General features: G+C 45.4%; 1 protein-coding gene across 1 annotated transcript; it reads right to left on the bottom strand.

Moving 5' to 3' along the window:
- Window positions 1-12,553: 12,553 nt before the first annotated feature.
- On the bottom strand, window positions 12,554-27,129 carry LOC127583473 (guanylin-like). Its single transcript, XM_052039504.1, has 3 exons — window positions 26,941-27,129; window positions 25,824-26,010; window positions 12,554-13,962 (listed from the first exon to the last, which is right to left on the bottom strand). Exons 1-3 carry the CDS (start codon window positions 27,010-27,012, stop codon window positions 13,895-13,897), a joined length of 327 nt encoding a protein of 108 aa, XP_051895464.1. The 5' UTR covers window positions 27,013-27,129; the 3' UTR covers window positions 12,554-13,894.
- Window positions 27,130-27,909: the final 780 nt, after the last annotated feature.

The raw sequence follows: 27,909 nt of genomic DNA, 5'->3' as shown, positions 1-27,909 counted from the left end.
CTGTAGCCTTAGAAGTCTTTTAAAGCCTTGGTTTCTGGTCATGAATCGGACGTGCCTCAGCTGTAGAAGGACAGGATGTCACGGCATGAACTATATTGTCAGTGAACAGTAACTAGGATATAAGCAGGAAGTTTTGTAGCAATCAGGTCTCTATTATTTCAGAGACATCAATAGGTAAATGAACTTTCTTACTCAGTTACAAATAATGGACACCAAAACAGAAACTTGCAAAATGGATGCTACTTGTGGCAAAACGAGAGATTATTTTTGATGACTTACAGCTGTGTTAGCAAAGGCTTCGAAGCAGACATGAACTGCTCTGTGTGTCTTGGCTGAAACGACGTTTTCTGGAGAGTGTTCACTGCAGCGTGTCTGAGAGTGGATACAGCTCAGCACCGTTTCTGGCCCTGCTTGTGTCTTCCTATTCGTTTTGGCTCCATAAGTGTCCTTAAAGCAGGTGGTACAGACTCACCTCTCTGCTGACCCAGAGCTTGCAAACCCAGGTCTCTGTGCCAGTCCCCTTACGGTGTTGGAATGTGTAGAAATGGTTGGCTTCTTGGCAGGTGCAGCCAAACCGACACAGGTGTCAGCTGGTCACCTTGGTGAGCTGCCAGTCCTGAAGCACCATATAAGGCAGGGCACGCAGTGATCAGGGTGCTTCTTCACCACCCTATCAACAGTGTTACCACTTTCAGGGAACCCCTTGGTCTCTCTTAGTGCCCGACCACTTACTGTGTCCTACTTCACAAAAGGCATCAGCTCATAGTTGTCTGGATTAGATTCCATCTTCCAATGCTCTGTCAACTTTCCAACTGATCTACGACGCTCTGCAGCCTCAGACCACCTTCATTGCTGTCTACAATATCACAAACTTCCTCATCATCCTCCTGCGTTTACATCCAAGTCATTAAAATATATCACAAACAGCAAATGTGACAGCACTGACCCCTGCGGTACACGACTAGTCACAGACTTCCACCTCCTTCCTCTGCTGCCAATCACTCAGACAATTTGCCGGCTCATCTGGGGTCCTGTGGACCTTCGCCTTCTGGTCAGGCCGACCATGTGGGGTCCTGTCAAATTCATACAGACGTGTCCAGACAGACAACATCGATCGCCCTGCCTTCATCAATCTCCTTTGTTACCTCCCAAGAAAACTCAGTCAGATTAATAAGAAAGGATTTCCCCCACACAGTAACTATCCCTGCTTCTCCAAATGCACATAAATTCTGTCCTTTAACCTTTTCTCCAATAATTTCCCTACTAAGGCTCACTGGCCTATAGTTACCTGGCTTATCCTTGCTGCTCTTCTTAAATAAAAGAAGAGCATTAGCTCTCCTTCAGTCTACTAGTGCTTAGCCTGTGGTTAATGAGGGTGCAAAAATCTCCACAGGGTTCCAGCAATCTCCCCACTTGTTTCCCACAACATTCTGGGATAGATCTCATCCGGCCTTGGGGATTTATCCACCCTTATGTGTTTCAAGATAGCTAACATCTCGCTGTTGTTAACACTGATTAGAGCATAGAACATAGAACAGTACAGCACAGGAACAGGCCCTTCAGCCCACAATGCTGTGCAGAACCAATTACATTTGTAATAAAATGCTCAACTAAACTAATCCCTTCTGCCTACACAATGTCCATATCCTACCATTTCCCTCACAGTCATGTGCCGATCTGTGAACACCCCAATCATATTTGCCTCCACCACCACCCTAGGCAGCGCATTCCAGGCACTCACCACTCTCTGTTTAAAAAACTTGCCCCGCACATCTCCTTTGAATTTACCCCCTCTCACCTTAAATGCATGCCCTCTGGTATTAGACATTTCAACACTGGGGAAAAGATACAGGCTGTCTACCTTATCTACGCCTTTCATAATCTTATAAATCTCTAACAGATCTCCCCTCAGCCTCCACCGCTCCAGAGAGAACAAACCAAGTTTGTCCAACCTCTCCTCATAGCGCATACCCTCTAATCCAGGTAGCATCTTGGTTAACCTCTTCTGCACCCTCTCCAAAGCCTCGACATCCTTCCCGTAATGGGGCGACCAGAACTGAATGCAATACTCCAGATGCGGCCTAAATAAAGTTTCATAAATCTGCAGCACAACTTCCTGACTCTTCAACTCAATACCTCGACTGATGAAGACATATTGTATGCCTTCTTTATCACCCTATCAACCTGTGTAACTTTCAGGGAGCTATGAACTTGGACCCCAGGATCCCTCTGCTCATCAACACTGTTAAGGGTCCTGCCCCTTTACATATGATCTCCCAAGGTGCAACACTTCACATTTGGCCAGGCTGAACTCCATCTGCCATTTCTTTGCCCATATCCACAACTGATCTACGTCCCGCTGTGTCCTCTGCCAGTCTTCATCACCACCAATCTTCGTATCATCTGCAATCTTACTAACCTGCCCATTATTAATTTTTAATCCTCCATTAATGCAAGAGCCCATACATTGGAGCAGGCAGCACACCTTGGTTCGGTTACCAGGGGTTCAGTATAGTAGACAAATGTGTGCCCCCGGCTGAGGCTCCTTACCAGTTATCCCATCAATTGTTACAGACATCAATGGGCCAGGCATATGGAGATGCTTTCACTTGTTACTGGTTTCTCTTGTTCTCAAGCAGTGTGTTGGAAAGTGTCTGAACAGCTCTGGGAAATTGTTGCCAATTCACTCAGTCCCCCAGCCGCCCACTGGTGGCCACTCACAGGAACCTGCACCAACAAGGAAATCCTTGTGCCCTGGGCACGACTGTACAACCTCCAGTTCTGTCTGCCACTACCCAAAATTTGTACAGATTATAGATCGGTTTTCTGGACTGGAAGAGAATTAAAAGAAAAATACTGCAGGACGTCCCAAGGGCTCCATCCACAGGCCCGATTCTAAAATTACAAAACACACACTTTGCTCCAAATTCTGTAATCTCAGAAGAATAGGAAAAACACTTCAAGAATGTCCAAAAGGATTTCTTGAAAAAATATAATGTCCTTACCAACATAGAGAAATCCTCAGCCTGTGGCCACTCAGACTGGCAGAGGGATCCAAGGACATTCCCAGCACTTCACGTCTCCCTGAGAGGAGCACGAAGTGACCGAGCACAAACAAAGGAAGGAACGCAACATTCCAAGCTCCTCCTGCCCCAGAGACCTGCATAAGGCTTTGTTCCCTCACAACCTATAGCGTTGTAATGGAAGCAAGTTATTCTCGGCCCTGAGTGACTGCCAAAGAAGAGTGTCACGAACCAGCAACAAAAGAAACACACCGAGTCATGATTCGGTGTTAAAAACTATTTTATTAATCACTACTTATGATAAAACATAAAATAAAAGTAAAAATGTTAGTATGTTAGAATTCAAAAATGTTAAACCTTGAACATTAAACCCAAAAACTAAACTCTTCGTGTGTGTGGCAAAGTCCCAAACTCCAAGTTCAGGAATGGTTCTTAAAGTTCAGTTCCCAAAGCCATAAGGTGAAACATGAGCAAAGGCTTCTTCAACAACCACCGTTGTCTGAAGATAAGATGTAGACGTAGAGAAACATAGAGAGAGTAATTACGAAGTCCAAATGTTCCACGATGGAACCCAGACAACACCTCAGTGTTTACTCTGTAGTGACGTCCTCACCCCGAAAAGCATCCAAATCGTGGTCATCCACACAAATATACCTGTTTCCTTCTACAGGTCAGCAACAAAGTGAACTCCACCGGATTACTTCCAATTTCCATACATGGATTTCAGTGGCAGACACAGTTATTGTTTCTCATCCATTGATAGAGAAACTAGCAGGCTAGTGTCTCTCTCCCTTTTCTCTCTCTCTCTCCCTTTCTTCTGACCTCTTCAACAACATCATTACGTCCTTTATCTTCTGTTGACGTAAGCACACCACACACACACACACACACACTCTATCTTAAAGGGACTTTCACCGAGTCCGTAACAAGAGACAGAGACAGAGAGCTGTCTGGCTGCAGCCCTGGGGACCAACCCGTCTCCTGCACAAGGAACATGCCTCTTGTTGGCACTGTTCTTCACCATTCTGAAGTGTCTCTCTGACTCCCTTGGGAACATCCTCCTACAACCTTCCTTTCATTGCAACATCTGTTCACTCAGTAGAGCTCTCCCCTCCAGCAGGTGGGTACAGTGGTCAGCATGGACTCGATAGGCCAAAGGGCCTGTATCCATGCTGTATTGGTCTATGACCCTATGATTCCATGAGGAAGAGTGGGGTGTGCCTGCTACGTCCCTTGCTGTGGTTACAGCTGCCAGACGGCCTGCTGACAGCGGTGTGAAATGGCAGGACATCGGAAGGGAAGTCAACACCAATCCCAGCGTGGCTTTGCTCAGGGAAACCTGACCACGGCAGCAAGTAAACTTTTCACTTTTCATGCAATTCCTTTGAATAACATTCAAGTGACCTGACTTGCTCTTTTGATACTGCAAAACTGGAACGGAGCTATTTCTGGGCCCTTGTTCTTTGGATGAGATGTTAACTGCTCTCTGGAGTGGACGTAAAAGATTCCATGTCACTATTTTAAAGAAAAGTTTGCAAGTTATTCCGCTTTGTTTCTCACTTTAGTGAAAGAAAGATTATTTAGTCATCGTGTTTCTGGGAGCTTGCTGTGTACAAGTGACACTGCAGTCCCCAGAACACCTCATTTAAACATAAAATATTCTGGTGGGGCTGGACAGCGTGAAGGCAGAGATGATGATTCCCCTGGGGTGTCCAGAACATTGGGTCACTGTCTCTAAATATTTGTCAGCCATGCAGAGCAGTGTTGAGAAGAGATTTCTTCACCCAGTGGCTAGTGAATCTTTGGTTCTCCACTACAGAGGGTTGCTGAAGTTCATTCATCGGCTACATTCAAGCTGTATATCATTAGATTTTTTTTGGATATAAAAGACCACAGGAGATACAAGGTTAGTGACGGAACAAGGTACTAAAGTAAAAGATCAACCATGGTCTTATTTGAAGGTACAAGGGCCCACTCCTGCTTCTGATTCTTATGTTTTAATAAAAGTAACAATTGTTTTTTATAAATGTACTCCTTTAACTGTAATGTGCTTTCAAATATGTGAAATAAATGAGGCCTTGTTTCCCAGCCAATCGGCATAATTCCTCTCCAGCCCATCACTGTGGCCCATCTCCAACCCATCACTGTGGCCCATCTCCAACCCATCACTCTGGTCCATCTCCAACCCATCACTGTGGCCCATCTCCATCCCATCACTGTGGCCCATCTCCAACCCATCACTGTGGTCCATCTCCATCCCATCATTGTGGCCCATCTCCAACCCATCACTGTGGTTCATCTCCAACCCATCACTGTGGTTCATCTCCAACCCATCACTGTGGCCCATCTCCATCCCATCACTGTGGCCCATCTCCAACCCATCACTGTGGTTCATCTCCAACCCATCACTGTGGCCCATCTCCATCCCATCACTGTGGTCCATCTCCATCCCATCACTGTGGCCCATCTCCAACCCATCACTGTGGCCCATCTCCAACCCATCACCGTGGTTCATCTCCAACCCATCACTGTGGCCCATCTCCATCCCATCACTGTGGTCCATCTCCATCCCATCACTGTGGTCCATCTCCAACCCATCACTGTGGTCCATCTCCAACCCATCACTGTGGTTCATCTCCAACCCATCACTGTGGTCCATCTCCAACTCATCACTGTGGTCCATCTCCAACCCATCACTGTGGTTCATCTCCATCCCATCACTGTGGTCCATCTCCAACCCATCACTGTGGTCCATCTCCAACCCATCACTGTGGCCCATCTCCAACCCATCACTGTGGTTCATCTCCAACCCATCACTGTGGTATTTCTGTCTACTAAAAGAACTGTGAACTGCAGGGCTATGGACCCAGTGCTGAAAGGTGGGTCTGTTTTGACCGACATAGACATAGTGGGCTGAATGGCCTCCTATATTATAAGTTTTCCATGATTCTACATTCTAGTAATTCAGCCTATCGCAGTAACCCCCTCCCCACTTTTACTTTGTTAAAGGTGTTATATCACTGCAAGTTGTTGTTGGAAAATATTCCCATTCACCTCCGCTCAGCACCGTCCTGAAGCAGCTCCACCGCACAAGGCTGAGCTCTGTTGATTGGTTAATGAGTCAGAACAGGAACATGAAGTAACCTGCAGACAACTCATGTGCAGCCACTGAGCAATGTTAATTTCAACAGGGCCAACACTAGATTCACACTTGCCAGTCAGGTGTGAAAATGTTGCCGAGCAGCCTCTCCTACTTTTGGCAATCTCATTTAAAACAAGGTTTAATCTTAATTTACAAAATGTGAGCAAAAACAGGTTTCTACCTCATGTTTCTCACCTTCCAAACTGCAGCTTTAACATGTATTTCCATGAAGCCATATCTGCAGCTCATCACTGGGTGCCCGGGGCTGATGTTAATGGACCCTGATGGTGAGCCACAGCAGACCTTCTAACATTGGTCTTACAGGGGCTCTCCTCGCCACTGTCCCTGAAACAATAGTTAATGATACACCAGCAACATTGGCCACTCTGCTCATTCAGTCCCCGTTGGCTCTTTCAAACTGCAATCAAATTTGTTTGGCTTCTCTATTACTTATTTCCCTTTCCCTTTCAATGTTTTCTCTTCTCTTGAAGGCTATTTTTCTGAGAAAGGACAGACAAGCTTTTTCCTTATGTTGCTTTTAGATCTTTTGTTGTCAACTAAGGACTATCTTCTCTGGTTAATCAGCTGTTCATCCATCACTCGCTGATGGTTTACCAGAGGCATGGTAACTCCAGAAATCAATTGTTTAAGTGAGAACTGCCTCAGTGCTGTGGCAGTGGTACAAAGGTGTGGAGGATCTACAAATCTCCGCATGCGGTCTGTATTCAAGGTGCCCCTCATAGATTACCTCTCTGACTGAGGTCTAGGACACCTACCCTCAGATCTCCCTGTGTGTGTTTACTGTGCAATATTCTTTGATAATGCACTTGTTCTGATTTGCTGCCTAAATGATGGTATAGAAATGCATGCTGTTGTTGTGTTTCTGTAAGGTTTGAGACTGCTTGCTCCCAAGGATTGGATAACAACTCACTGTGTGTGGCTATATGTGCTGGGCAATCTCTTTATCCATGAATCATTCTGATTTATGAAATGAGTCTGGACAGTTTTAAGATCAGGGCAACAGTCTGATCATTTCCACATTTTGAAGTGGCAGATAATTTACTGGAAATGGCAAGAACTCTCCATTGTCACGTAAGATTTCCAGCACCACAGTAACGTACTAACAGTTCCCAGCAGGACATCATCCATTCTTCCATCTCATCAATCCCTATACATTCACCTGAAACATCCCACACAAATCCAAATCCACAGCCTTGGCTCTGACTGCCCCACCATACAGATAATCTGTTCCATGCATCCACCATTCTGTGAATTAAAGATCCTTCAGTGCTTTCTATTTCTTTCGACTGCCCTTTGCTTTGTGAAATGTTTGGCGTGACTACATTAGTGTGCTGAAGAGCAATAGGTGAAGATTTTGCTTTGGAAGAGGCTTAGGTCAGGCTGCTAGAAGCCGTTGCCTTCTGATTCTCCCTAAGGCAGGTCACTGATGTGCTATGTTGGTGCACAATGGCCAAGGTGTAAGTCACAGGTACAGTGGGAGGAGTGTCAACCGATCAGCTTCACCCTTTCCTGCCAGGAGTAGAATGGCCTGACCAGTGGTCCTTGGAATCTGCTTCAGGGGTCTCCAGGGGATTTTGTGAACTAAGGACAAGTGCTGATTCTAGACCATGCCCCCACCTGTCCTCCCACACACACATACTCCTGACCGTTTGTTGTGGCCACTGCTTCTGCTCCATGAAGGAGCTGTCAAATTGCCCCTCCCACCCATTGAGCTTCTTATGAGGTCTGGTTCTGAACTCAGAGGTCAGGGGTCATCCACAAAATATGGGGATATACCAAAGAGGAGCGGGAGTGGGCCATTCAGCCCCTTGAACCTGCCTCACCATTCAATAAGATCACAGCTGATCCTTCAGATCCAGTCCCCCGTTCCAGCTTCCTCCCCACATCCCCGATCCCTCTGGCCCGGAGAACCTGCTTGAACAAATTTAACCTTGTCCTGAGGTAGTGAATCCCACAGTCCTCAGTCCTCACTGAGAGAAGAAATTTCTGCTTATCTCATTCCTGGCTGGTTACCCCTGGTTGCTGGACTCCCCTGTCATCAGGAACGGCCTCCCTGCATCTCATCTCCCCGCATCTCATCTCCCCAGACCTGTTCGGCTTGTATGATATCACCAAGTGAGGCCTGACTGCTATTGTGGCCAAATTCTCTCACTGAAGGCATTGGACAGACTATGGATCCCAATGGATGTCTTAAGAGAGACGGCAGTCAAGCTAATCGAAATTTCAGTCCCTGCCCCGTTCTGAAGTAACCTTTGGTTTTTCCTCTCTCCACAGATGCTGCCTGACCAAACATTCTCCCTCAGTGCAGGTTCACTGAGTCTGTATCCTACAGTTCTGGACAGGTTTCTTTTATTCTCTCCACTCTGACCCTCTCTATTCCCACCTCCTCCAGACAGATTCACTGTCATTAGGAAGCCTCAGCACCCTCTCCTGATCGGCATCCATCTATGGCCTCCTTCTTTTCCCCCCCTATCACGGACAGCCCTTTAACTCACTCCACCTTTCCCGCTTCCCTGCAAGTTTCAGCATGCCTACTTCCGCACTTTCTCAGATCTGGTGGTGCACTTTGGAGGGCAAACCAGGGTAAGACTTATACAGTGAATGGTAAGGCTCTGAGGTGTGTGGTAGAACAAAAGGACCTGAGAATACAATCCAAAGTTCCTTGAAAGAGGCGTCATAAGTAGATAGGGCCGTAAAGAGAGCTTTTGGCACTTTGGCCTTCATAAATCAGGGCACTGAATACAGGAGTTGGGATGTTATGTTGAAGTTGTACAAAACGTTGGTGAGGCTGAATTTGGAATGTTGTGTGCAGTTCTGGTCAGTTCTGGAGTACTGTGTGCAGTTCCTACCCACAGGAAAGGTATCAATAAGCTTGAAAGAGGGCAAAGAAAATTTACAAGGACGTTGCCAGGACTTGAGGACCTGAGTTATAGGGAAAGGTTGAACAGGTTAGGACTTTATTCCCTGGCATGCAGGAGAACGAGGGGAGATCTTATGGAGGTATACAAAATTATGAAGGGCATAGATAGGTTGAATGCATACATGCTTTTCTCCCCAAGGTTGGGTAAGACTAGAACCTGAGGTCATGGGTTTAGGGTGAAAGGTGAAATATTTAAGGGAAATCTGAGGGGGACCTACGTCACTCAGAGGGTGGTGCGAGTGTGGAACGAGCTGCCAGCGGAAGTGGTGGATGCGGCTTCAGTTGTAACATTTAAGAAAGGTTGAGATAGGTACATGGATGGGATTAGAGGGACATGGTCCGGGTGCAGGTAGATGGGACTAGGTAGAAGATCAGGTCGGCATGGACTAGATAGGCTGAAGATCCTGTTTCTGTGCTGTAGTGCTCTATGACTCTATCTGGTGAAAGGTCATGGACCTGAAACCTTGTCTACTTCTCCTTCCACAGATGCTGCCTGAGCTGTCGATTACCTCCTGAATTCTGTGTTTTAATCACTGTGACAAGCTACCTGTGAGAGAGTAGAATTGTCGGATGTTACTGCACAGACAGGAGCTGTGCTGTTTATCTGTAAACCTCCTGCTCAGCCCGACTCACCTGCTCTTGTCCTGCAACTTCGAACAGCTGGAACTCAGCTGGCAAAAACTGAACTATTTAAGAAATCATAAAAAAGTGTTTGAATCACTTGATTTATTAATTTCAATAGAATAAATTGAAAGTGACATTACATGACATGATGTAACTGCAAATATACAGAGAATCTGGTAAACCTACCAGCAGCAACACTTCACCACCAGTAACCAGCTGCACAATATACTGACCTGTATATGGACCTGAACACAGACCACTATACAGTCCTGTATATGGACCTATATGCAGACTGGTATTACATCTGTATACTGACCAGAATACTGACCAGTATACAGACCTACATATTAGAGCATTCTGTAAGTTAAGCCTACATTAGGGTTTTGAACAATTAGAGTAATACAAGACAGTGTCACATGGTAATCTCACGTTCACAATTTTTCTAGGAGCTCCATGAATTTTCAGGGATTCTTATCCCTGAATCCCACTGGTGCTGGGCACTTGATCCACCATTGTGGTGTTTGTCTTTTAACAATGTCTAATTCTGGTACTTCTGATGGAACATAATGCTAAGTCTTCAAGATCACACAAACAAGAACCATAGAAACAATCCAGGCTCATTACCAACTCCCATCAGGTGCTGAGGGATTTCCCGATGAGTGAGGACAAGTAAACAGCCGCACGTCTGAGCAATATCATTGGCTTGTTGACAGTGTGCGGAGCATGGGCTATCACATTACTGTGACACCAACCTTCTCAAAATGAATCCAGAGAAGCTCAATGTTCTAACAGAAAGCTCCAAGTCCATCACCAGCACTCATTGTATTCCCATTCGCTATCGATCTCTGCCTGGACACAGGGAAATTGAATACTTTAACTGGAACAGGTTGAACTCAACAGTTAAATCAGTGTAAAGATCAGGACATCTTCTCTGCTCTGGATTTATTCTCTGTTGGAAGGTCTGCATCCAGTGATGTACCAGGTGATGTGATGATACCTGAGGATTGTTGCACGAATCTCCCTCAATCATTAATATTCATTAGTTCAAGCACTGCACTGTAGCTACCTCTGCACTGACACACCATTGTTTCATTCATACCTTACATCAGAATTTTGTGAAGTGTAATACCATTTGGAGAAATAAGTTTGCCAGGAATTGGCTTGTTCTTCACACTTAGCACTTCCATAAAGGAGGAACCGTTGCAACACCACTTTTGCAAATGTATAATGGAACTGACAAAATGCCACGTCTTAGAGGTGTAGGAGAGAGATATATGTTGGCCAGGACCCTGGGAGAATTCCCCAACACTTCCTCCAACACTGAGCTGGATTTCTGTACTGAGAGGCAGGGCTTCCAACCCTTCTGGAATCAATGGGAGTTGCCAGGATTTGGGAATACCACCTACAAGCATCCTTCTCAGCACCCTGGGGATCACCACCTTCACCTTCAGGATACAGTTCACACCACCCCCCACCTCGCTCCGTGTTGCCATCGACGTATCCAGGGTCATGTCAGGTGGGGGCTGGGTCAACAATCACCGAGGCTCAGGAATCATACGAGAGGATAGGGTCTCAACAACCAGAGGGGGTAGTCTCTGAAATCGTGTGTGGAAATCTCCAGAGAGGAGAGAACGGTGGGCTGAAATCATTATGAGGTCCCCTCTTCACCAACCTCCTCACTACCCCTCTCCTTCCCCTCAGTTATCCCAACCTTCCTCATTACTTTCCACTCTTCCCTGGTCTGATCTGTCACCTTGCACACCTCAGTTCCCCACTTCCAGTTCCTGCCCTCCACACAATCAGTGGTCAGTTTCCCACCTCCCTGCCCTACCTCGGTCTTCTGCTGGCAGCTGATTCTCAGGGCTGTTTGGGCAACAACTGCTGAGACAGACACCCCAGTAAAACTCCCAACCAGTGCAGCCTGAAACTCAAACAGTAAAAGCAGTAACAACTGAAGAGGTGATTTGATCAGGTGGACACGTGGCTGAGCATTAGATAGTCTGAACCTCACACAGTCAAACACCCCCACTGAACCTCCGACCAGAACTGGAGGATGGAGACTTGATGGTGCTAAGTTTAAATTATGACACAGAGGGTGACCCACAGCCATTCAGCCTGTTGGTACCATTCCAGCTTCCACGGAGCAATCCCATCAATCCCATTCCTGTCTCTTCTTACTTGCACACAAAGTTTTCCCTCTCCCATGCCTATAACTTTCTTTTGATTCTTTGCTGTTTATTTATACAAGGGGCAACTTGCAGTGGTCAATTAACCTACCAGTGGCCTTTAGGATGTAGGATAAGATGTGAGCGGCCAGGGCAAACCACGCAGTCACGGGGAGAACATGCAAATGGCACACAGACAGCGCTGGAGGTTGGGATCGAATCCCAGTCACTGCAGCTTTATAGAAACCAACGTCTGCAGCTGCTGGAGTCTGAACAAGATGCTGGAGAAGAAGAGGAATGGTGGGCAAACATTGTCCCCGTTGCCCATCACTTCAACTCCCCCCCCCCCCCACTCCATCACTGACATGTCAGTCCTCGGCCTCCTCCACTGCGGAGAGAAATCCAAACATAAACTCATTTTCAAACAGCACCTCATTTTCCGTGTTGGGACCTTACCGTCTAATGGCACGAACATTGACTTCTCCCACTTTAAGTAACTCCCCACCATTCCTCTTCTTTTCTTTCTTTTCCCAGCCTATCTCTCTTTATTTCCCTCTCCTCCCCTCCCCTCCCCCCATGGGGTGCTTGCCTCCGTATCTTTGACCCATCCCCTGGTGGATCTGCGTTCCCCTCCTCCCCTGCACCTGTCTATCTCTTACCTGTGTCTACCTATCACCACCCTGTGCCCACCCCACTTCCCCTCTTTCGTCCACCTATCACTGCTCTGCTCTTTCCCCCTATATATTGGGCTTCCCCTTTTCCTATCTTCCTGAAGAAGGGTCCTGACCCAAAACACTGACCGCCTGCTTTTCTCCACGGATGCTGCCTGGCCTCTGAATTCCTCCAACATCTTGTCGCTGTTTCGCTGCAGCTTCATGGCTTAATACCTTCAATGCCCCTCTGCAGAGCAGCACACCCACAATACAGCCCAGTTCTGTGGTCTTGTTTCTGGACTGGAACCCAGGATCTTCTGCGTCAGCAGTGACAGTGCAACCTGTGTTTGTAAAATCCCTGCAGATCTTAAATAGTTCAAACCCTAAACTGTATACCCAATCCAACACTGAAATTCAGTTCAGGAGGCCAAGACTTCATTCAGAATATCTGTACTGAAGAAGGAACTAGGGAACCTTTTTTTATTCAGGAAAGAATGGTGTGAGTCCTTGGCCCCTTAGGCATCAATCTACAGCCTAGCTTGTCCCAGGATAATCCAGTAAAATACATGCAGCCCAAGCAAGGTACATCAGATTGTGCCAATGGGAACATTGGTCTCACTCAGGGAAACCCATTGAGAAACAGAGCAGTAAAGTATAACCCCATCTAATAGCCTATTTCAACTACCTTCTTTCATAGCCACTTAACTAAATGTATTTTCCTTACTGGAAGCCTACCAGAGGACACTCTCGGCTTGGAGATGGGTGGCTTATAATGCTGTCCATGTGGCTAATGAATGATACATGATGTGAGAATTCTCAGCTGGCTCTGTCTATAACCCAGTAGTGTTTAATTCTGACACAAGGGAAAAGTACCCCACGAGTTTGATGAAAATAAAATAGCATCATCTAAAGGAGCAAAATGGTGTATTAACTGACTCTGTGACTCTGACTGGGCAATAGAGCTTGCTGTTTCACATGTTGTTCAGCTTTGAAAGCAGAAACACGGAAGAATAATTGATGTGGAAGTTGGCAATGATGTTATATTGAAAGAAGAAATCCTTGTCAGTCACCTTGGGAAAGTGGAGACAATGTTTTGTGATTAAGTTTGAAGCTGGTCCTTTCTAAACATAGGTAGTGGCCTCTGGCAATCTTCTGTACTGCAGGATTAATGCTTTGAAGGCAGTGGACGTTTTCAACATGAAGTTCTTGATTTATGCTTTATTGATCACACACAAGCGTAAGACAAGTTTCCTTGATTCCTTGCTGGTGAACTCCATGGCTGAGTGGATTGGAGAACAGTAAAGGGATGGATATTTTACACATGGGACAGGTGTCCACACCTGAAGTTAGCTGCATCCAACACAGGCGATGTAGGCACAGATGGTGCAAGGGTAGGGGTTTGTAGCAATCTGCCCTGGAACGATAGATTGGAAGTAAGTTAACTATGTATCACATATCACATGAAGTGTTTTAACATCAACCATTATATTGTCAACCAAAGCCTTAAGGTTAATTCTAATTTCCTTGGTTCAAAGTTTCCTGGTTCAATGGTTGGGTCAACGGTGAGTGGTTTCCCAATTGTTTGGGCTTATTGCTGCCATTCATTTAAGTGAGAGACTTCCAAGAACAGGAAGTCATGTTTGTCCGTCCTGATTGGTCGATTACTTTATTTAATTAATAGGCAGAGGACCGTCTGTTCAGCAACAATCATTCATTTCTGAGCTCACTTCCTGTCACTGAAAATTAAAGTAAGTTGAAATAACTGTATCCAGTTAAAAATTATAGATTCTTCAAACATTTAAATTTCAAATTCTGCTTGATATTTTAATATCTGTAGGGAAAAATATCATCCTCTTGGACATTCAGTGAAGTGAAGTCGAAATCATTTCTCATCCTACCATGCCCGTTGTGTAGCTCTGTCCTCACACAGTTGTTGAGTTCTAATCAAATCCACAAAATTAATTAGTTCATCAATAACTTCAGTAATCAACTAATTTATGACTAATATTTGCAACGCAGCCATTAGCAAGTAGCTTCCAACATAATCATTGTAAGAGAAGTTCAACACTAATGGTGACAAGACCTCCACAAAGTATTGATCTGGGCTTAATTAATCTGATCCCCTTTGTTCTCACCTTCAATAACCAGATTTCACTTCAGTCATCAGCACTTTGCAATTTAAATTTCTTCCTCTGTAAATTACTCCAGCTCGCTAAAACACAACCCTGCCTAACAAATATTTTACCAGACTTCACTGCGTTCCATTCACAAGTAAGTTACCCAGTCAGAGCTCTGGCAGGTTGTGAACACAGTCTTTCAGCACTTGTTTTCATTGGAGGGACGGGGGTAGAGGGGTAGAGGGTACTGCTGTGGCCAATCAGATGTGAGGTTTGTGGTACGATGACCTTCGGTTGGTTAGGGAGAGCGAGCAGGAGATAGACAGGAGTTATAAAAGATTATGTAGACAAGCACCTCAGTGGCAGTCCCCCTCAAAAACCGATATCTCTTTTAGATTCGGTTGGAGAGGATGACTTCATAGAGGAAGGACCTCAGCAGCCAGGACCTTGGCACCGTGTCTGATACTGTGGTCCAGTAGAGGAAGAGACATGCAGTGGTTATTGGGGATTCGATAGTAAGGGGTACGGATAGGAGATTCTGCGATAGCGATAATGAGTCTCGGATGGTGTGTTGCCTCCCTGGTGCCAGGGTACGGGATATCACAGACCGTGTCGAGAATATTCTGAGGGGGGAGGGTGAGCAGCCAGAAATCTTGGTACATGTAGGTACCAATGATGTAGGTAGGAAAAGAGAAGAGGTCCTGAAGGAGGAATACAAGGCATTAGGAGAAGGTTGAAAAAGTAGGACCTCAAGGGTAGTAATCTCAGGACTACTACCCGTGTCGCGTATCACATGACAGGAAGAATAGAAAGCTCTGGCAGTTAAATGCGTGGCTGAGTGACTGGTGCAAGGGGCAGGGCTTCAGATTCTTGGATACCTGGGACCTTTTTTGGGGGAGGCAAGACCTATTTGCTAAGGATGGGTTGCATCTAAACTCCAAAGGGTCCAATATCCTGGCGGGAATGTTTAATTTAGTTGTAGGGGAGGGTTTAAAACTGATCTGGCAGGGGGATGGTAACCAGGATGCTAGGTTACAAGATGCTAAGGTGAGGGAGAAAGTGTATAGAAACGAATCCATTGAGGATGGCAAGAATGACAGGCAGGTGATAAGTCAGGATAATTTACTGAATAATAGAAGTACAACAAATCCGGATGTTAGGATACAGAATGTTAGGATCGGGGATGAGGATGTTCGGATACCGAATGTTAGGATAGGGGATGAGGTCTACACGAACATGTCTAAGATAGTAGGTAGCGAAGATAGTAAGAAGGATGGACAGGTAGAAAGTCAGGATAATCTGCTGATCAATAGAGGTACAATAAAATCAATAGCAGATACCAGTCTAAACATACTATATTTAAATGCACGTAGCATCAGGAATAAAGTAGATGACCTAGTGGCACAACTACAGGTTAATAAATATGACATCGTTGCAATCACTGAGTCGTGGCTTCATGATGGATGTGATTGGGAACTGAATGTCAAGGGGTATACAGTATATAGGAAGGATAGGAGGGTAGGCAGAGGGGGAGGTGTGGCCATGATGGTTAGTAGCGATATAAAATCAATAGAAAGGAAGGACATTGGGTCAGAGGAGGTGGAATCCTTATGGGTGGAGCTGAGAAATAGCAAGGGTAAAAGAACAATAATAGCAGTCATATATAGGCCCCCGAACAGCAGTCAGGAAGTGGACCATAAGTTGCAGATTGAGATAGAAAAAGCATGTCAGAGTGACAATGTGAAGATAATTATGGGTGATTTTAACATGAAGGTGGACTGGGAAATGCAGCAAGGCGGTAGTACTCAGGAGAGTGAGTTTGTGGAATGTCTAAGGGATGTTTTTCTGGAGCAACTTATTGAGGAGCCCCACCAGGGGATCGGCTGTTTTGGATTGGGTGCTGTGTAGTGAACCCGAGGTGATTAGGGAACTAAAGGTAAAGGAACCACTGGAACAAGTGATCACAATATGATTGAGTTTAGTTTCAAGTTTGAGAAGGAGAAGCTGATAACTGGTGTATCGATATTTCAGTGGAATAAGGGAAATTACAAAGGTATGAGAGATGAGTTGGCCCAAATTGATTGGAGGAGTAAGTTAGCTGGAGGGACGGCAGAGGAAAAATGGAAGAAATTTCTACAGGAAATAAGGACAATGCAGGACAGATATATTCCAAGAAAAAAAGAAGGTTTTGAATGGAAAAAAGGCACAGATGTGGATAACGAGGGAGGTGAAGGATAAAATAAAAGCAAAAGGGGCGGCGTACAAAGTAGCAAAAATTAGTGGGAAAACAGAAGATTGGAACGATTTTAAAAATCTGCAGAGAGAAACTAAGAAGGTCATTAGGAAAGCAAAGATGAGTTACGAAAGGAAGCTGGCGGACAACATTCGGAAGGATTCTAAGAGTTTTTTTAAATACATAAGGAATAAAAGAGAGACACGGGTTGACATAGGACCAATTGATAACGGTGCAGGAGGTATTATAATGGATGATAGTGAGATGGCAAGGGAATTGAATGAATATTTTGCATCGGTCTTCACCGTGGAGGACATAAGCAATGTGCCCATTAGTCAGGAGTCTCACGAATTGGAGCTGAGTTCAATTGAGATTAATAGGGAGAAGGTGCTTGGAAAACTAAAGGGGCTTAAGGCTGATAAGTCTCCCGGACCGGATGAGGTGCATCCCCGGGTTCTGAAGGAGGTGGCTGTGGAGATAGCGGAGGCGTTGGCGATTATTTTTCAGGAATCGATAGATTCTGGCATGGTTCCGGAGGACTGGAGGGTAGCGAATGTAGTTCCGTTATATAAGAAAGGTGGGAGGCAGCACAAAAGCAATTACAGACCTATTAGTCTGACGTCAGTGGTGGGAAAATTATTGGAGTCTATCCTCAAGGAGGAGGTTACCGAATACCTAGAGGCGCAAGGCAAGATAGGACCCTAGTCAACATGGTTTTTGTGAAGGGGAGGTCCTGTCTGACCAACCAATTGGAGTTTTTTGAAGAAATCACAGGTAGGGTGGATAAGGGAGAGGCGGTAGATGTTGTGTATTTAGACTTTCAAAAGGCCTTTGATAAGGTGCCTCACAAGAGACTGATTAATAAGATGAGAGGTCATGGAATTATGGGCAGGGTAGCAAAATGGGTGGAGATTGGCTGGTTGGCAGGAAGCAAAGGGTGGAAATAAAAGGATCTCGTTCTGGTTGGTTACCGGTTACTAGTGGTGTGCCGCAAGGGTCGGTGTTGGGGCCTCTCCTTTTTACCTTGTACATCAATGATTTGGATGATGGAATAAATGGTTGTGTGGCTAAGTTGCGGATGACACCAAGATAAGTGGAGGAGTAGGGAGCATAGAGGAAATAGAAAGAATGCAGAGGGACCTAGACAGTTTAGGAGAATGGGCAAGGAAATGGCAGATGAGATTCAATGTTGAGAAATGTGCAGTTGTACACTTTGGAAGTAGAAATAAGCGGGTAGATTATTATCTAGAAGGAGAGAAGATTGATAGTGCGGTAGTACAAAGGGACTTGGGGGTACTCATACAAGATACCTTAAAAGTTAACCACCAGGTTGGATCGGTGGTTAAGAAAGCGAATGCTATGTTGGCATTCATCTCGAGAGGTATAGTGTATAAAAGTAAGGAAGTGTTGATGAGGCTCTACGGGGCGCTAGTGAGGCCTCATTTGGAATACTGTGCGCAGTTTTGGGCCCCCGCATCTTAGGAAGGATGTGCTGACGTTGGAGAGGGTTCAGAGGAGATTTACGAGAATGATTCCAGGAATGAAAGGGCTTAAGTATGATGAGCGTTTGTCGGCTCTTGGACTGTACTCGCTGGAGTACAGAAGGATGAGAGGGGACCTCGTAGCGACATTTAAAATGTTGACAGGTAAGGATAGAGTAGATGTGGCTAGGCTGTTTCCTTGGTGGGCGTGTCCAGGACCAGAGGGCACAATCTTAGAATTAGAGGGTACAGTTTCAAGACAGAGATGAGGAGAAGTTTCTTTACCCAGAGGGTGGTGAAATTGTGGAACTCCTTGCCACGCACAGCAGTGGAGGCCAGATCAGTGGGGGTGTTCAAGGAGGAGATAGACAGATATCTAAATAGTCAGGGTATCAAGGGATATGGGGATAAGGCTGGCAAATGGGATTAGAATAGTTTTTTTTTCTCTCTCTTTTTTTCCCACCCCATTTCTTTTTCCCTTTCCTTGGAGCAGACTCGATGGGCCGAATGGCCTGCTTCTGCTCCCTTATCTTGTGATCTTGTGATGATCCAGCTGACCTCGATTCCAGCCAGTGGTGCCTTCCCTGAATCCTTTCTAGATCTGCCATCTCCCAGACTACCTGACCCAACTGCCTCTCACTGGAGGTGTGACCTGTAGGGGGACAATGGTATTTCATTGGTGACTAGATATTCCCAGCATTTAGTTTGCCATCAATCATCAGTCAAGCATGAGAAGAAAAGGGAAAGAGAAATGCAAACAAGCAAAGAAAGTGTGTGAGAGACCTTCAGAGGTCTTGCTCCCTCAGTGTGAGAGATCTTCAGAGATTCTCCTCCCTCATTGTGAAACCTTCTGAGATTCTCCTCCCTTAGTGTGAGAGAACTTCAGAGATTCTCCTCCCTCAGTGTGAGAGACCTGCACAGTTCCTCCTGGCTAACTGTCCTCCAGAAATAACGGAGAAATTATCTGTCCACAGAAGAGATCACCAGTGGTTGTTGAACCCAGCTTTAGAGGCATAGAGGCATAACATCCCATACTTTCATCAACACCCCCACACTCACCAGCAGACTAGGAGCAATTTAGGAGCAACAGCCAATTAACCTACCAACCCACACATCTTTGGGATGTGGGAGGAAACTGGAGCACCTGGAGGAAACCCACAGGGAGAACGTGCAAACTCCACATAGACAGCAGTCGAGGTCAGGACTGAACCCAGGACACTGGAGCTGTGAGGCAGCAGCTCTGCCAGCCGCTCCACTGTTCCTTCTTCAGATTGAGGGCAAGGCACAGACGGTGTGAGAATTCTGCAGCCTTGCCGAGGCCCAGTATCCCTCTGGTTGTTGTGTGAAGACCAAACTGTACCGGGGCAAAGTAGGAAGGGAACTGACCTGAGACCTGAGCACCGACTGACAGAGAGGAGGAACTAGGGCAGTTTGGTCGACAGGCAAGTGAATGGAATTGTCTGTTGGAGTTTCTGGCCTAGAAATTCACCTGGCATCAATAATGTCATGAGCACTGTTTTAAAAAGCTTAAACAGAACCAGTTTTGGTACCAAGAGCCCCAGAGCAAAGAGGAGGAACAGAGACCATTTAAAAAGCGAGTTAGTGGTGAGTGACACCATGTTACAGCTGTACAGGATGTTGGTGAGATTACACCTGTGAATATTGTGCGCAGTTCTGGTTGCCACACGATAGGAAAGATGTGATTAAGCTGAAGAGGATGCAGAAAAGATTCACGAGGATGTTACTGGGACTGGAGGGCTTGAGTTATGAGGAGAGACTGGACAGGCTGGGACTGGTTTGCCTGGAACGAAGGAGGCTGAAGGGCGACTTTAAAGAGGTTTATAAAATCATGAGGGGCGTAGATAAGGGGGATGGCACAGTCTTTTCCCAGGGTAGGGGAGTCTAAAACTGGAAGGAATGGGTTGAGGCTGAGACGAGGAAGATTTAAAGGGGACCCAAGGAGCAAGGAACAACCTGACAGAGGAAGTGCAAGAGGCGGGTACAATTAAAATGTTTAAAAGATGTTTGGAAAGGTAGAGGGATAGGAAAGATTCAGAGGGAGAAGGGCCAAATGCGGGCAAATGGGAGTAGGCTCAGGATGGCACCTTGGTCAGCATGGATGAGTTGGGCTGAAGGGCCTGTCTCTCTGTGCTGTGTGACTCGGTGAGTCTTTAACGGTTGTTTTGCTACCTAGACGCCCAGCAGTGCATAAAAGGGAGGTGGGTTCGAACAGAGTGGCCATTTTGAAAAAGCTGTCTTGAGGTCAAAGGGCTGCTGTTGAGGTCAAAGTGTGGGCTTCAGTGAGGAGGGCGAGCAGCACAGTACAATTTTTCCTTTTCTTGCTGGTAGAGGTAGTTTCTGGACGTTAGTGGTGGGGAATGCTCCTCCTGTGAGACGAGGGAGATCGGGGGAAAAGTCGTGCCCCTGGTGACTATGTCTGCAGGAAGTGTGTCTAGCAGCATCTCCTCTCAGACTGCATGGATTAGTTGGAGTGGCAGGTGGACTCACTGAGGAGCATACAGGAGGCAGGAAGTGTTATAGATAGGAGCTTCAAGGATGTTGTCACACAAAAGGTTCAGTCATTAGATAGGTGACTGCCAGGAGGGGCAGGCAGGTTGTGCAGGAGTCTAGATGAGGAGTAGTGATAGGGATTCTATAGTCAGGTATACAGACAGGCGTTTCTGTGGCGGTGAGCGAGACTCCAGGATGGTATGTTGCCTCTCTGATGCCAGGGTCAAGGATGTCTCAGAGCAGGTACAGGATATTCTGGAAGGGGAGGGTAAGCATCCAGAGGTTGCGGTCCATGTCGGTACTAACAATGTCGAGAGTTGTTGTTCTCCTGCATGGAGAATTTAGGTAGTTAAGTAGTAGAAAATTAAACAACAGGACCTCTAGGGTTGTAATCTCAGGATTACTCCCTGTACTATGCACCAGCGAGGCAAGAGATAGGTAGTACGGAGGCTACGGAGCTGGTGCAGGAGGGAGGGCTTCAGGAATATGGATCATTAGGCTCTTCCAGGGCAGGTGGGACCTGTGCAAGAGGGACAGGTTGTACCTAAATATCCTATCATCGTGGATAAGACAGATAAATTTAGGGCATGAATTAGTACATGGAACTACGATGTTGTGGCCATGACAGAGACTTGGTTGAGAGAAGGGCAAGACTAGTAGATCAACATTCCAGGATTCAGATGTTTCGGACGTGATAGAGAGGGATGTGAAAGAGCTGGGGAAGTTGTACTACTGATCAAGGAGAATGTCATAGTGGCACAGAGAGGGCATCCTGGAGGGCTCATCCAGTGAGGCATTATGGGGAGAGCTCAGGAACAAGAGAGGTGCAATCGCCATGATGAAGTGATACAACAGGCCTCCCACTAGCTGTTGCAGAGAGAGGAACTGATATGTAGGTAGATTGTGGAAAGGTGAAAGATGTAAAAACAAGGGCTGTTGTCATGGGTAACTTAACTTCCCCAGTATTGACTGGGACTCCCTTAGTGCCAGAGGATTAGATAGAGTAGAATTTGTTAGGTGCATCCAAGAGGGTTTCTTGAATTAGTATGTGGATAGTCCAACTAGGGAAGGGACCATACTGGACCTTGTATTGGGAAATGAGCCAGGACAGGTGATCTGATTTTCAGTGGGAGAGTATTTGGGAACAGTGATCATAAATCCGTACATTTTCAGATAACCATGGATAAGACTGGACCTCGGGGGTAACTGCTAAACTGAGCAAGGCCAAATTACACCAACGTTACACCAATGGCAGATGGAATTTAATGCAGACAAGTGTGAGGTGTTGCATTTTGGAAGGACAAATCAAGGTAAGACATACACAGTAAATGGTAGGGCACTGAGGAGTGCAGAGGAACAAAGGGATCTGGGAGTTCAGATACATAATTCCTTGAACGTAGAGTCTCAGGTAGACAGGGTTGTAAAAAGGCTTTTGGCATCCTGGCATTTATAAATCAAAGTTGAGTATAGGAGTTGGGATGTTATGGTGAGGTTGTATAAGACATTGGTGAGGCCAAATTTGGAGTGTTGTGTGCAGTTCTGGTCACCTAACTATAGGAAGGATATCAGTAAGATTGAAAGAGTGCGGAGGAGATTTACTAGAATGTTGCTGCGTCTTCAGGAGTTGAGTTACAGGGAGAGATTGAACAGGTTAAGACTTTGTTCCTTGGAGCGCAGAAGAATGAGGGGAGATTTGATAGAGGTTTACAAAATTATGAGGGGTATAGACAGAATTAATGCGAGTAGGCTCTTTCCACCTAGATTAGGAGAGAGAAGTACGAGAGGACATGGCTTTAGGGTGAAAGGGGAAAAGTTTAGTGGGAGCATTAGGGGGAACTTCTTCACTCAAAGAGTGGTGGGAGTATGGAATGGGCTGTCATCTGATGTGGTAAATGTGGGCTCACTCTTGAGTTTTAAGAATAAATTGGATAGATACATGGACAAGAGAGGTCTGGAGGGTTATGGACTGAGAGCAGGTAAATGGGACTAGCGGAATACCGTTTTGGCACAGACTAGAAGGGCTGAATGGCCTGTTTTCTGTGCTGTAGTGTTCTCTGGTTCTATAGTTCTATGGTTAGGCAGGAGCTGGGGAGAGTAGATCAGGAGCAGCTGTTATTGAGTAAGTCCACATCTGGCATGTGGGCATGGTTTAAAGGCCAACTGGTCAGAACTCAACATGTTCCGGTGAGGATAAAGAACAAGGAATGCAAGGGTCGGGAACCTTAGATGATGAGAGATGTAAGTTTAGTCAGAAAAGAAAAGGACAAATATGTAAAGTTTAGGCAGCTGAAATCAGATAGGGCCCTCAATGGATATTAAGGAAGCAGGAAAGAACTTAAACAGGAAATCAGGAGGACTAAAAGGGGCCATGAAGAGTCCTAGGTGAGTGGAATTATAGAGAATCCCAAAGCATTTTATACATATATTAAAAACAAGAAGGTAGCTCGGGAGATAAGATAAGATAAGATAAGACAAGATAAGATAAGATAAGATATCTTTATTAGTCACATGTACATCAAAACACACAGTGAAATGTATCTTTTGCGTAGAGTGTTCTAGGGGCAGCCCACAAGTGTCGCCACGCTTCCGGTGCCAACACAGCATGCCCACAACTTCCTAACCCGTATGTCTTTGGAATGTGGGAGAAAACCAGAGCACCCTGAAGAAACCCACACAGACACAGGGAGAAGGTACAAACTCCTTGCAGACAGCTGTCGGATTTGAACCCAGGTCGCTGGCGCTGTAATAGCATTACGCTAACTGCTACACTACCGTGCCTGCCCACTCAAGTGCAAAGGTGAGAATTTATACATTTAGCCAGAGGAAGTGGATGAGATAGTAAAAGAGTAAATATTTCACACTAGTATTCACTAAGGAGCAGGACATGGAAGGTAGTGAGATCACTGTGGGGTAGGCGGAATTTCTGGGAAGGAGGTGTTGGGTCTTTTGAAGAACATTAGGGTGGATAAGTCTTCAAGGCCTGATGGGATATATCCCAGGTTATTTAGAGAGACAAGAGAGGAGATTGCTGGGGACCTTGTCAGAGATCTTTGTATCTTCTTTAGTCACAGGCAAGGTCTCAGTAGATTGGAGAATCGCCATTGTTGTTTCTTTGTTTAAAAAGGCCAATAGGGATAATCCATTGATATAGCCTGCTGAGCCTTAAGTCAGTGATAGGGAAATTATTGGAGAAGATTCTTAGGGATAGGATTTACTCACATCTGGAAAAGCATGGACTTATTGCAACCAGTTACAGGAGCTGTTGGCAAGGAGTGGGGGCACGTTGTAGTGATGGTGGTTGGGGTAGGGGTGGCAGAGTATTCCCAGGGACGCAGCGAAGGATCCTCAAAAACAGTCTGCACAGAAAGCAGCTTCCTGGAGCCAAGGGCACTCAAGTCTGGAAGTGCCGTACAGGTACCTATCAGGGCTTCTGTTTTCTGACATCTGCAATGTAGCGTCCATTAGCAGGGACAGCCTGCACCGATCCAGGAAGGTTTCTAAGTGAGGATGACGTGGACGGTGAAAGTGGTGCAGGCAAACATTTGCACTTGACCTTGAAGCTTTCGGAGGTCACACACTAACTATCACCAGTGCCTGCACTGCTCTGCTGATGAAATGTGAGCATTGCACAAATCACTCAAACAAGTTGGACATCTGATAAACCATACCTGGAAATCTTCTGCCAAAAATGCCGCTCACATTTTATGCCTGCATTAACTCTCCCAGAAATATGTGCAAAATTGTTTAATGCAGCGTATTCTGCATTTTGTTTTCTGCTTATGCATGGAATGATCTGTCTGGATGGCACGCAAACAAAGCTTTTCACTGCATCTTGGTACATGTGACAATAATAAACTGATTCCAGTTCTAGTTCCAATTATTTGCAGTTTTCTTCTGTCCAATGCCAATTTTCCAGGCGTTATGAATTCAGATTTCTCAACTTGTCCATTAGACAAGCTGAGGATATGGAGAATATAAAACTCAGTGCATTCGCACCATCAGTGGGAGGAAGTTTGAATCCCTGTGGAACAAGATTACAAAGGAATTGTGTTCCCTGACAAATTGACCAAGTGTGGACACAAAGGTCTATAATGAGAACATTTTAAATAAGAATGAGTCAAAAGTACAGCAATGGCAAAAACAGATCTCATGCACAAATTGTGCAGCTTGCATATCACTTAGTGAAATAGTCCAACATAATTGGGCAGCATTGTGGCACAGCTGGTAAAGCCACTGCCTCAAAGTGCCAGAGACCCGGGTTCAATCCTGACCTCTGGTGCCGTCTGTGTGGAGTTTGCACCTTTTCCCTGTGACAACATGGGTTTCCTCCAGGTGCTCTGGTTTCCATGTCTGGGTTGCTAGTTTAGCCACTGTAACTTGTCCCCAGTGTGTTGGTAAGGGGTAGAATCTAGGGGGAGTTGATGAGAATGTGGGAGAATAAAAAACATGGGTTGGTGTAGCATTGATGGATCGGCACAGGGACTTGGTGAGCTGAAGGACCTGTTCTGAAGAACAGAGTCCTGAAGAAAGGTCCTGACCCGAAACGTTGAGTGCCTGCTTTTCTCCATGGATACTGCCTGGCCTGCTGAGTTCCTCCAGCATCGTTGTGTTTTTCATCTCGATTCCAGCATCTGCAGTCCTTTGTTTTTATAGGACCAGTTCTGTGCTGTATCTCTGTATGACTCTGTTATTAGAGTATAATTTGTTTCAAATGTCAGGAGTTCATTTAACATAAATATACTTGTCCAATTACTACTTTTTATCTATATTGTTCTCCTGAGGACACAGTCACTTCTCTCTGTCATTTTGTGTCTGGCAGTTCCTATGTTCCAACAAGACAATTGATTGAAACTTACATCTATTTTATACAGGTCAGTTATTGCCACACATATGCAGATAATAAATGCTCACGGATTCCCTCGGGGATACTTACTCAGTGTGTAGAAAACCTGAGGAGCATCTCCCTTGGTACAGATCGGTTTAAACACTTCAGGGAGGTTCGTGTTGTTGCAGAATGAGCGGGTGCCCATGTAGGTAAAACGTGGCCTCTCAAAGATCTCGTCATCCATCACCTCCTTCAGGTGGATTACGTCGTCCAATGGAAAATCATGGACCCCCAGCTTAGAAAGAGGAGAAACAGAAGCCATTACCTCACTCATACATTCCGGTTAATTTGAAGCATATCGTCCAGCAGACGCTGTCGCTGAAATTAGCAGAATCTCTTGGGTGAGGGATGTGCTGAGTGGGATTTCACTCACCAGTAGTCTAGCCTGGTTCAAACCATCATGTCGTTTAGTACTGTGATCAGAAAGGTCACATGGTTTCTTGTGAGGAGAGTGCATGTATTGTGATGCACCAGCTTTATCAATTGTGTGTGCCGGACTGGATGCACCTACGTGGTTTCTCCTGTTCATTATTGTTTGCAAGTTTGTAAATTGCAAGTAAGGTTGTGTTACACTGACTAGTGAAGGTCACCTTTTGCATTCACAAATCCTCAATGGGAAATTGCACCGGAAGACAGGAACATTCACTAACTTCACTGTAATGCTCTTGCCTGGGACCTAGTTGTACAGGTTTTTTGTGGCAGATCTCAAGGTTCAAAGAAGCAGAAGTTCACTAAGCTTACAGAGTCAATTGGAGTCCAAATCACATCTTTCTTGGGGTATAGACATCTGATGAAATCCCAGGATATTGAGACCAAACAGCTCAATGATCATTGCAGACTTTGAAAGTTTGTAGAGTTGACTGATCTATCATTGACCAAGAGAACTTCTGCTACTGTACCAACAACATGAATGACTGGTTACCAAAGACTAAAGGTACAACATTAAAATAGTGGTCAAACCAAATATTATTTAATGTAATTACTTGGTTGTCAACATTGCACGCTATTCTTTTGCTTATTCTTCCCCCTCTCGTTCCCGAGATATGATCCATATCCTGCCGTCAGGAATTCCCTCCAAGTCTGCTGTTTTAGTAGAGGGTACTTCCGACAAATGGCAAGTGTCCATCACAGTCAAATGTAGAGACAGTCTGAGTACTGATCTTACCCGAACTACGATAACTCCCGAGAGAGTTTGCAAGCAGGTGCTGAGCAGAATGCTCACCCAAACCGTTCTCATGGTTGCTGACGCTCTCCTGAAACAAATCAAACAACTTGTCAGCTTGAACTGTCTTTTTAAAGTCTTGGTTGGTGATTTTTAAGTCATCTGATATTGCTTCAATAACATTAGCCCAGTGAGTCACAATGCACATGAAATGCCTTTGTACAGCAACTAAATGAAATGACATTTTTCTAAAACCTTATAATGTCATTAATGAGTAACAGAGTGTCACTACTGAGGTTCAAATAAGGGAATGTTTTCACTGTACATGATGTGTGGCAAAGTTATAAATGTGTTCTGTAAGCTAAACTCAAACGAGTGCTTTTTCTGGAACAGTTTGATTTTTTTTTACATTTGTGGGTATTCATCTAGGACCTAACTCATATTCTCTTCTGGTGGGTGAAGTGAGGCCAAGTTGGGAACATCAAAAAGCATGGAATTAAAAACTAGATTTTAAAAAGAACTTTGTATGACAAGCCAAGAACAAAGGCTGCAAGAGAGGACTGTTAAATGGTGAGTACTGAAGGAGGCAGTTTAAGGCCCACCTCTGACCCACGCCACCGTTTCCCCTTCTCTGCTCCTTTTCCACAACTTCACTATGTTTTCCTTTACAGGTGGACTTCCAACCATCTTTTAAACTATTTCAACCACTTTCAGGTGGTGATATCTAACGTTTTCCTATCTCATCTCCTTTAGCTGTGTCTCCACTGGTTACTGACCCACCCACCAGCAGGAACACTTTTTCCCAATCCCCTGTGTCAACACGCCTCATACCCTTGAACTTCTCTGTCAAACCTTGTCCACTGTATGGACAACAATGTCATTAGCCTGGTCTCTCTGCACAGTGGACAAGGTTCCACATGGTAGGTTGGTTCAGGAGGTTAAGGGACATGGTGAGTTGTCCAATTGGATCCA

This window comes from Pristis pectinata, chromosome 26, assembly GCF_009764475.1.
Source record: "Pristis pectinata isolate sPriPec2 chromosome 26, sPriPec2.1.pri, whole genome shotgun sequence".
Classification (NCBI taxonomy): Eukaryota; Metazoa; Chordata; class Chondrichthyes; order Rhinopristiformes; family Pristidae; genus Pristis; species Pristis pectinata.
The sequence above is the reverse complement of the archived record's forward strand: the minus strand, read 5'-3'. Positions and strand labels throughout refer to the sequence as shown.

What these genes read in the sequence shown, in the direction of transcription:
- LOC127583473 (XM_052039504.1), bottom strand. Translation starts at nt 27,012, where the DNA reads ATGAGAACGGTTTGGGTGAGCATTCTGCTCAGCACCTGCTTGCAAACT. An exon ending in CGGGAGTTATCGTAGTTCGG is followed by an intron (nt 26,011 to 26,940) that starts GTAAGATCAGTA and finishes CCTCTTTCTAAG; the next exon opens with CTGGGGGTCCATGATTTTCC. An exon ending in TCAGGTTTTCTACACACTGA is followed by an intron (nt 13,963 to 25,823) that starts GTAAGTATCCCC and finishes CTATCGTTCCAG; the next exon opens with GGCAGATTGCTACAAACCCC.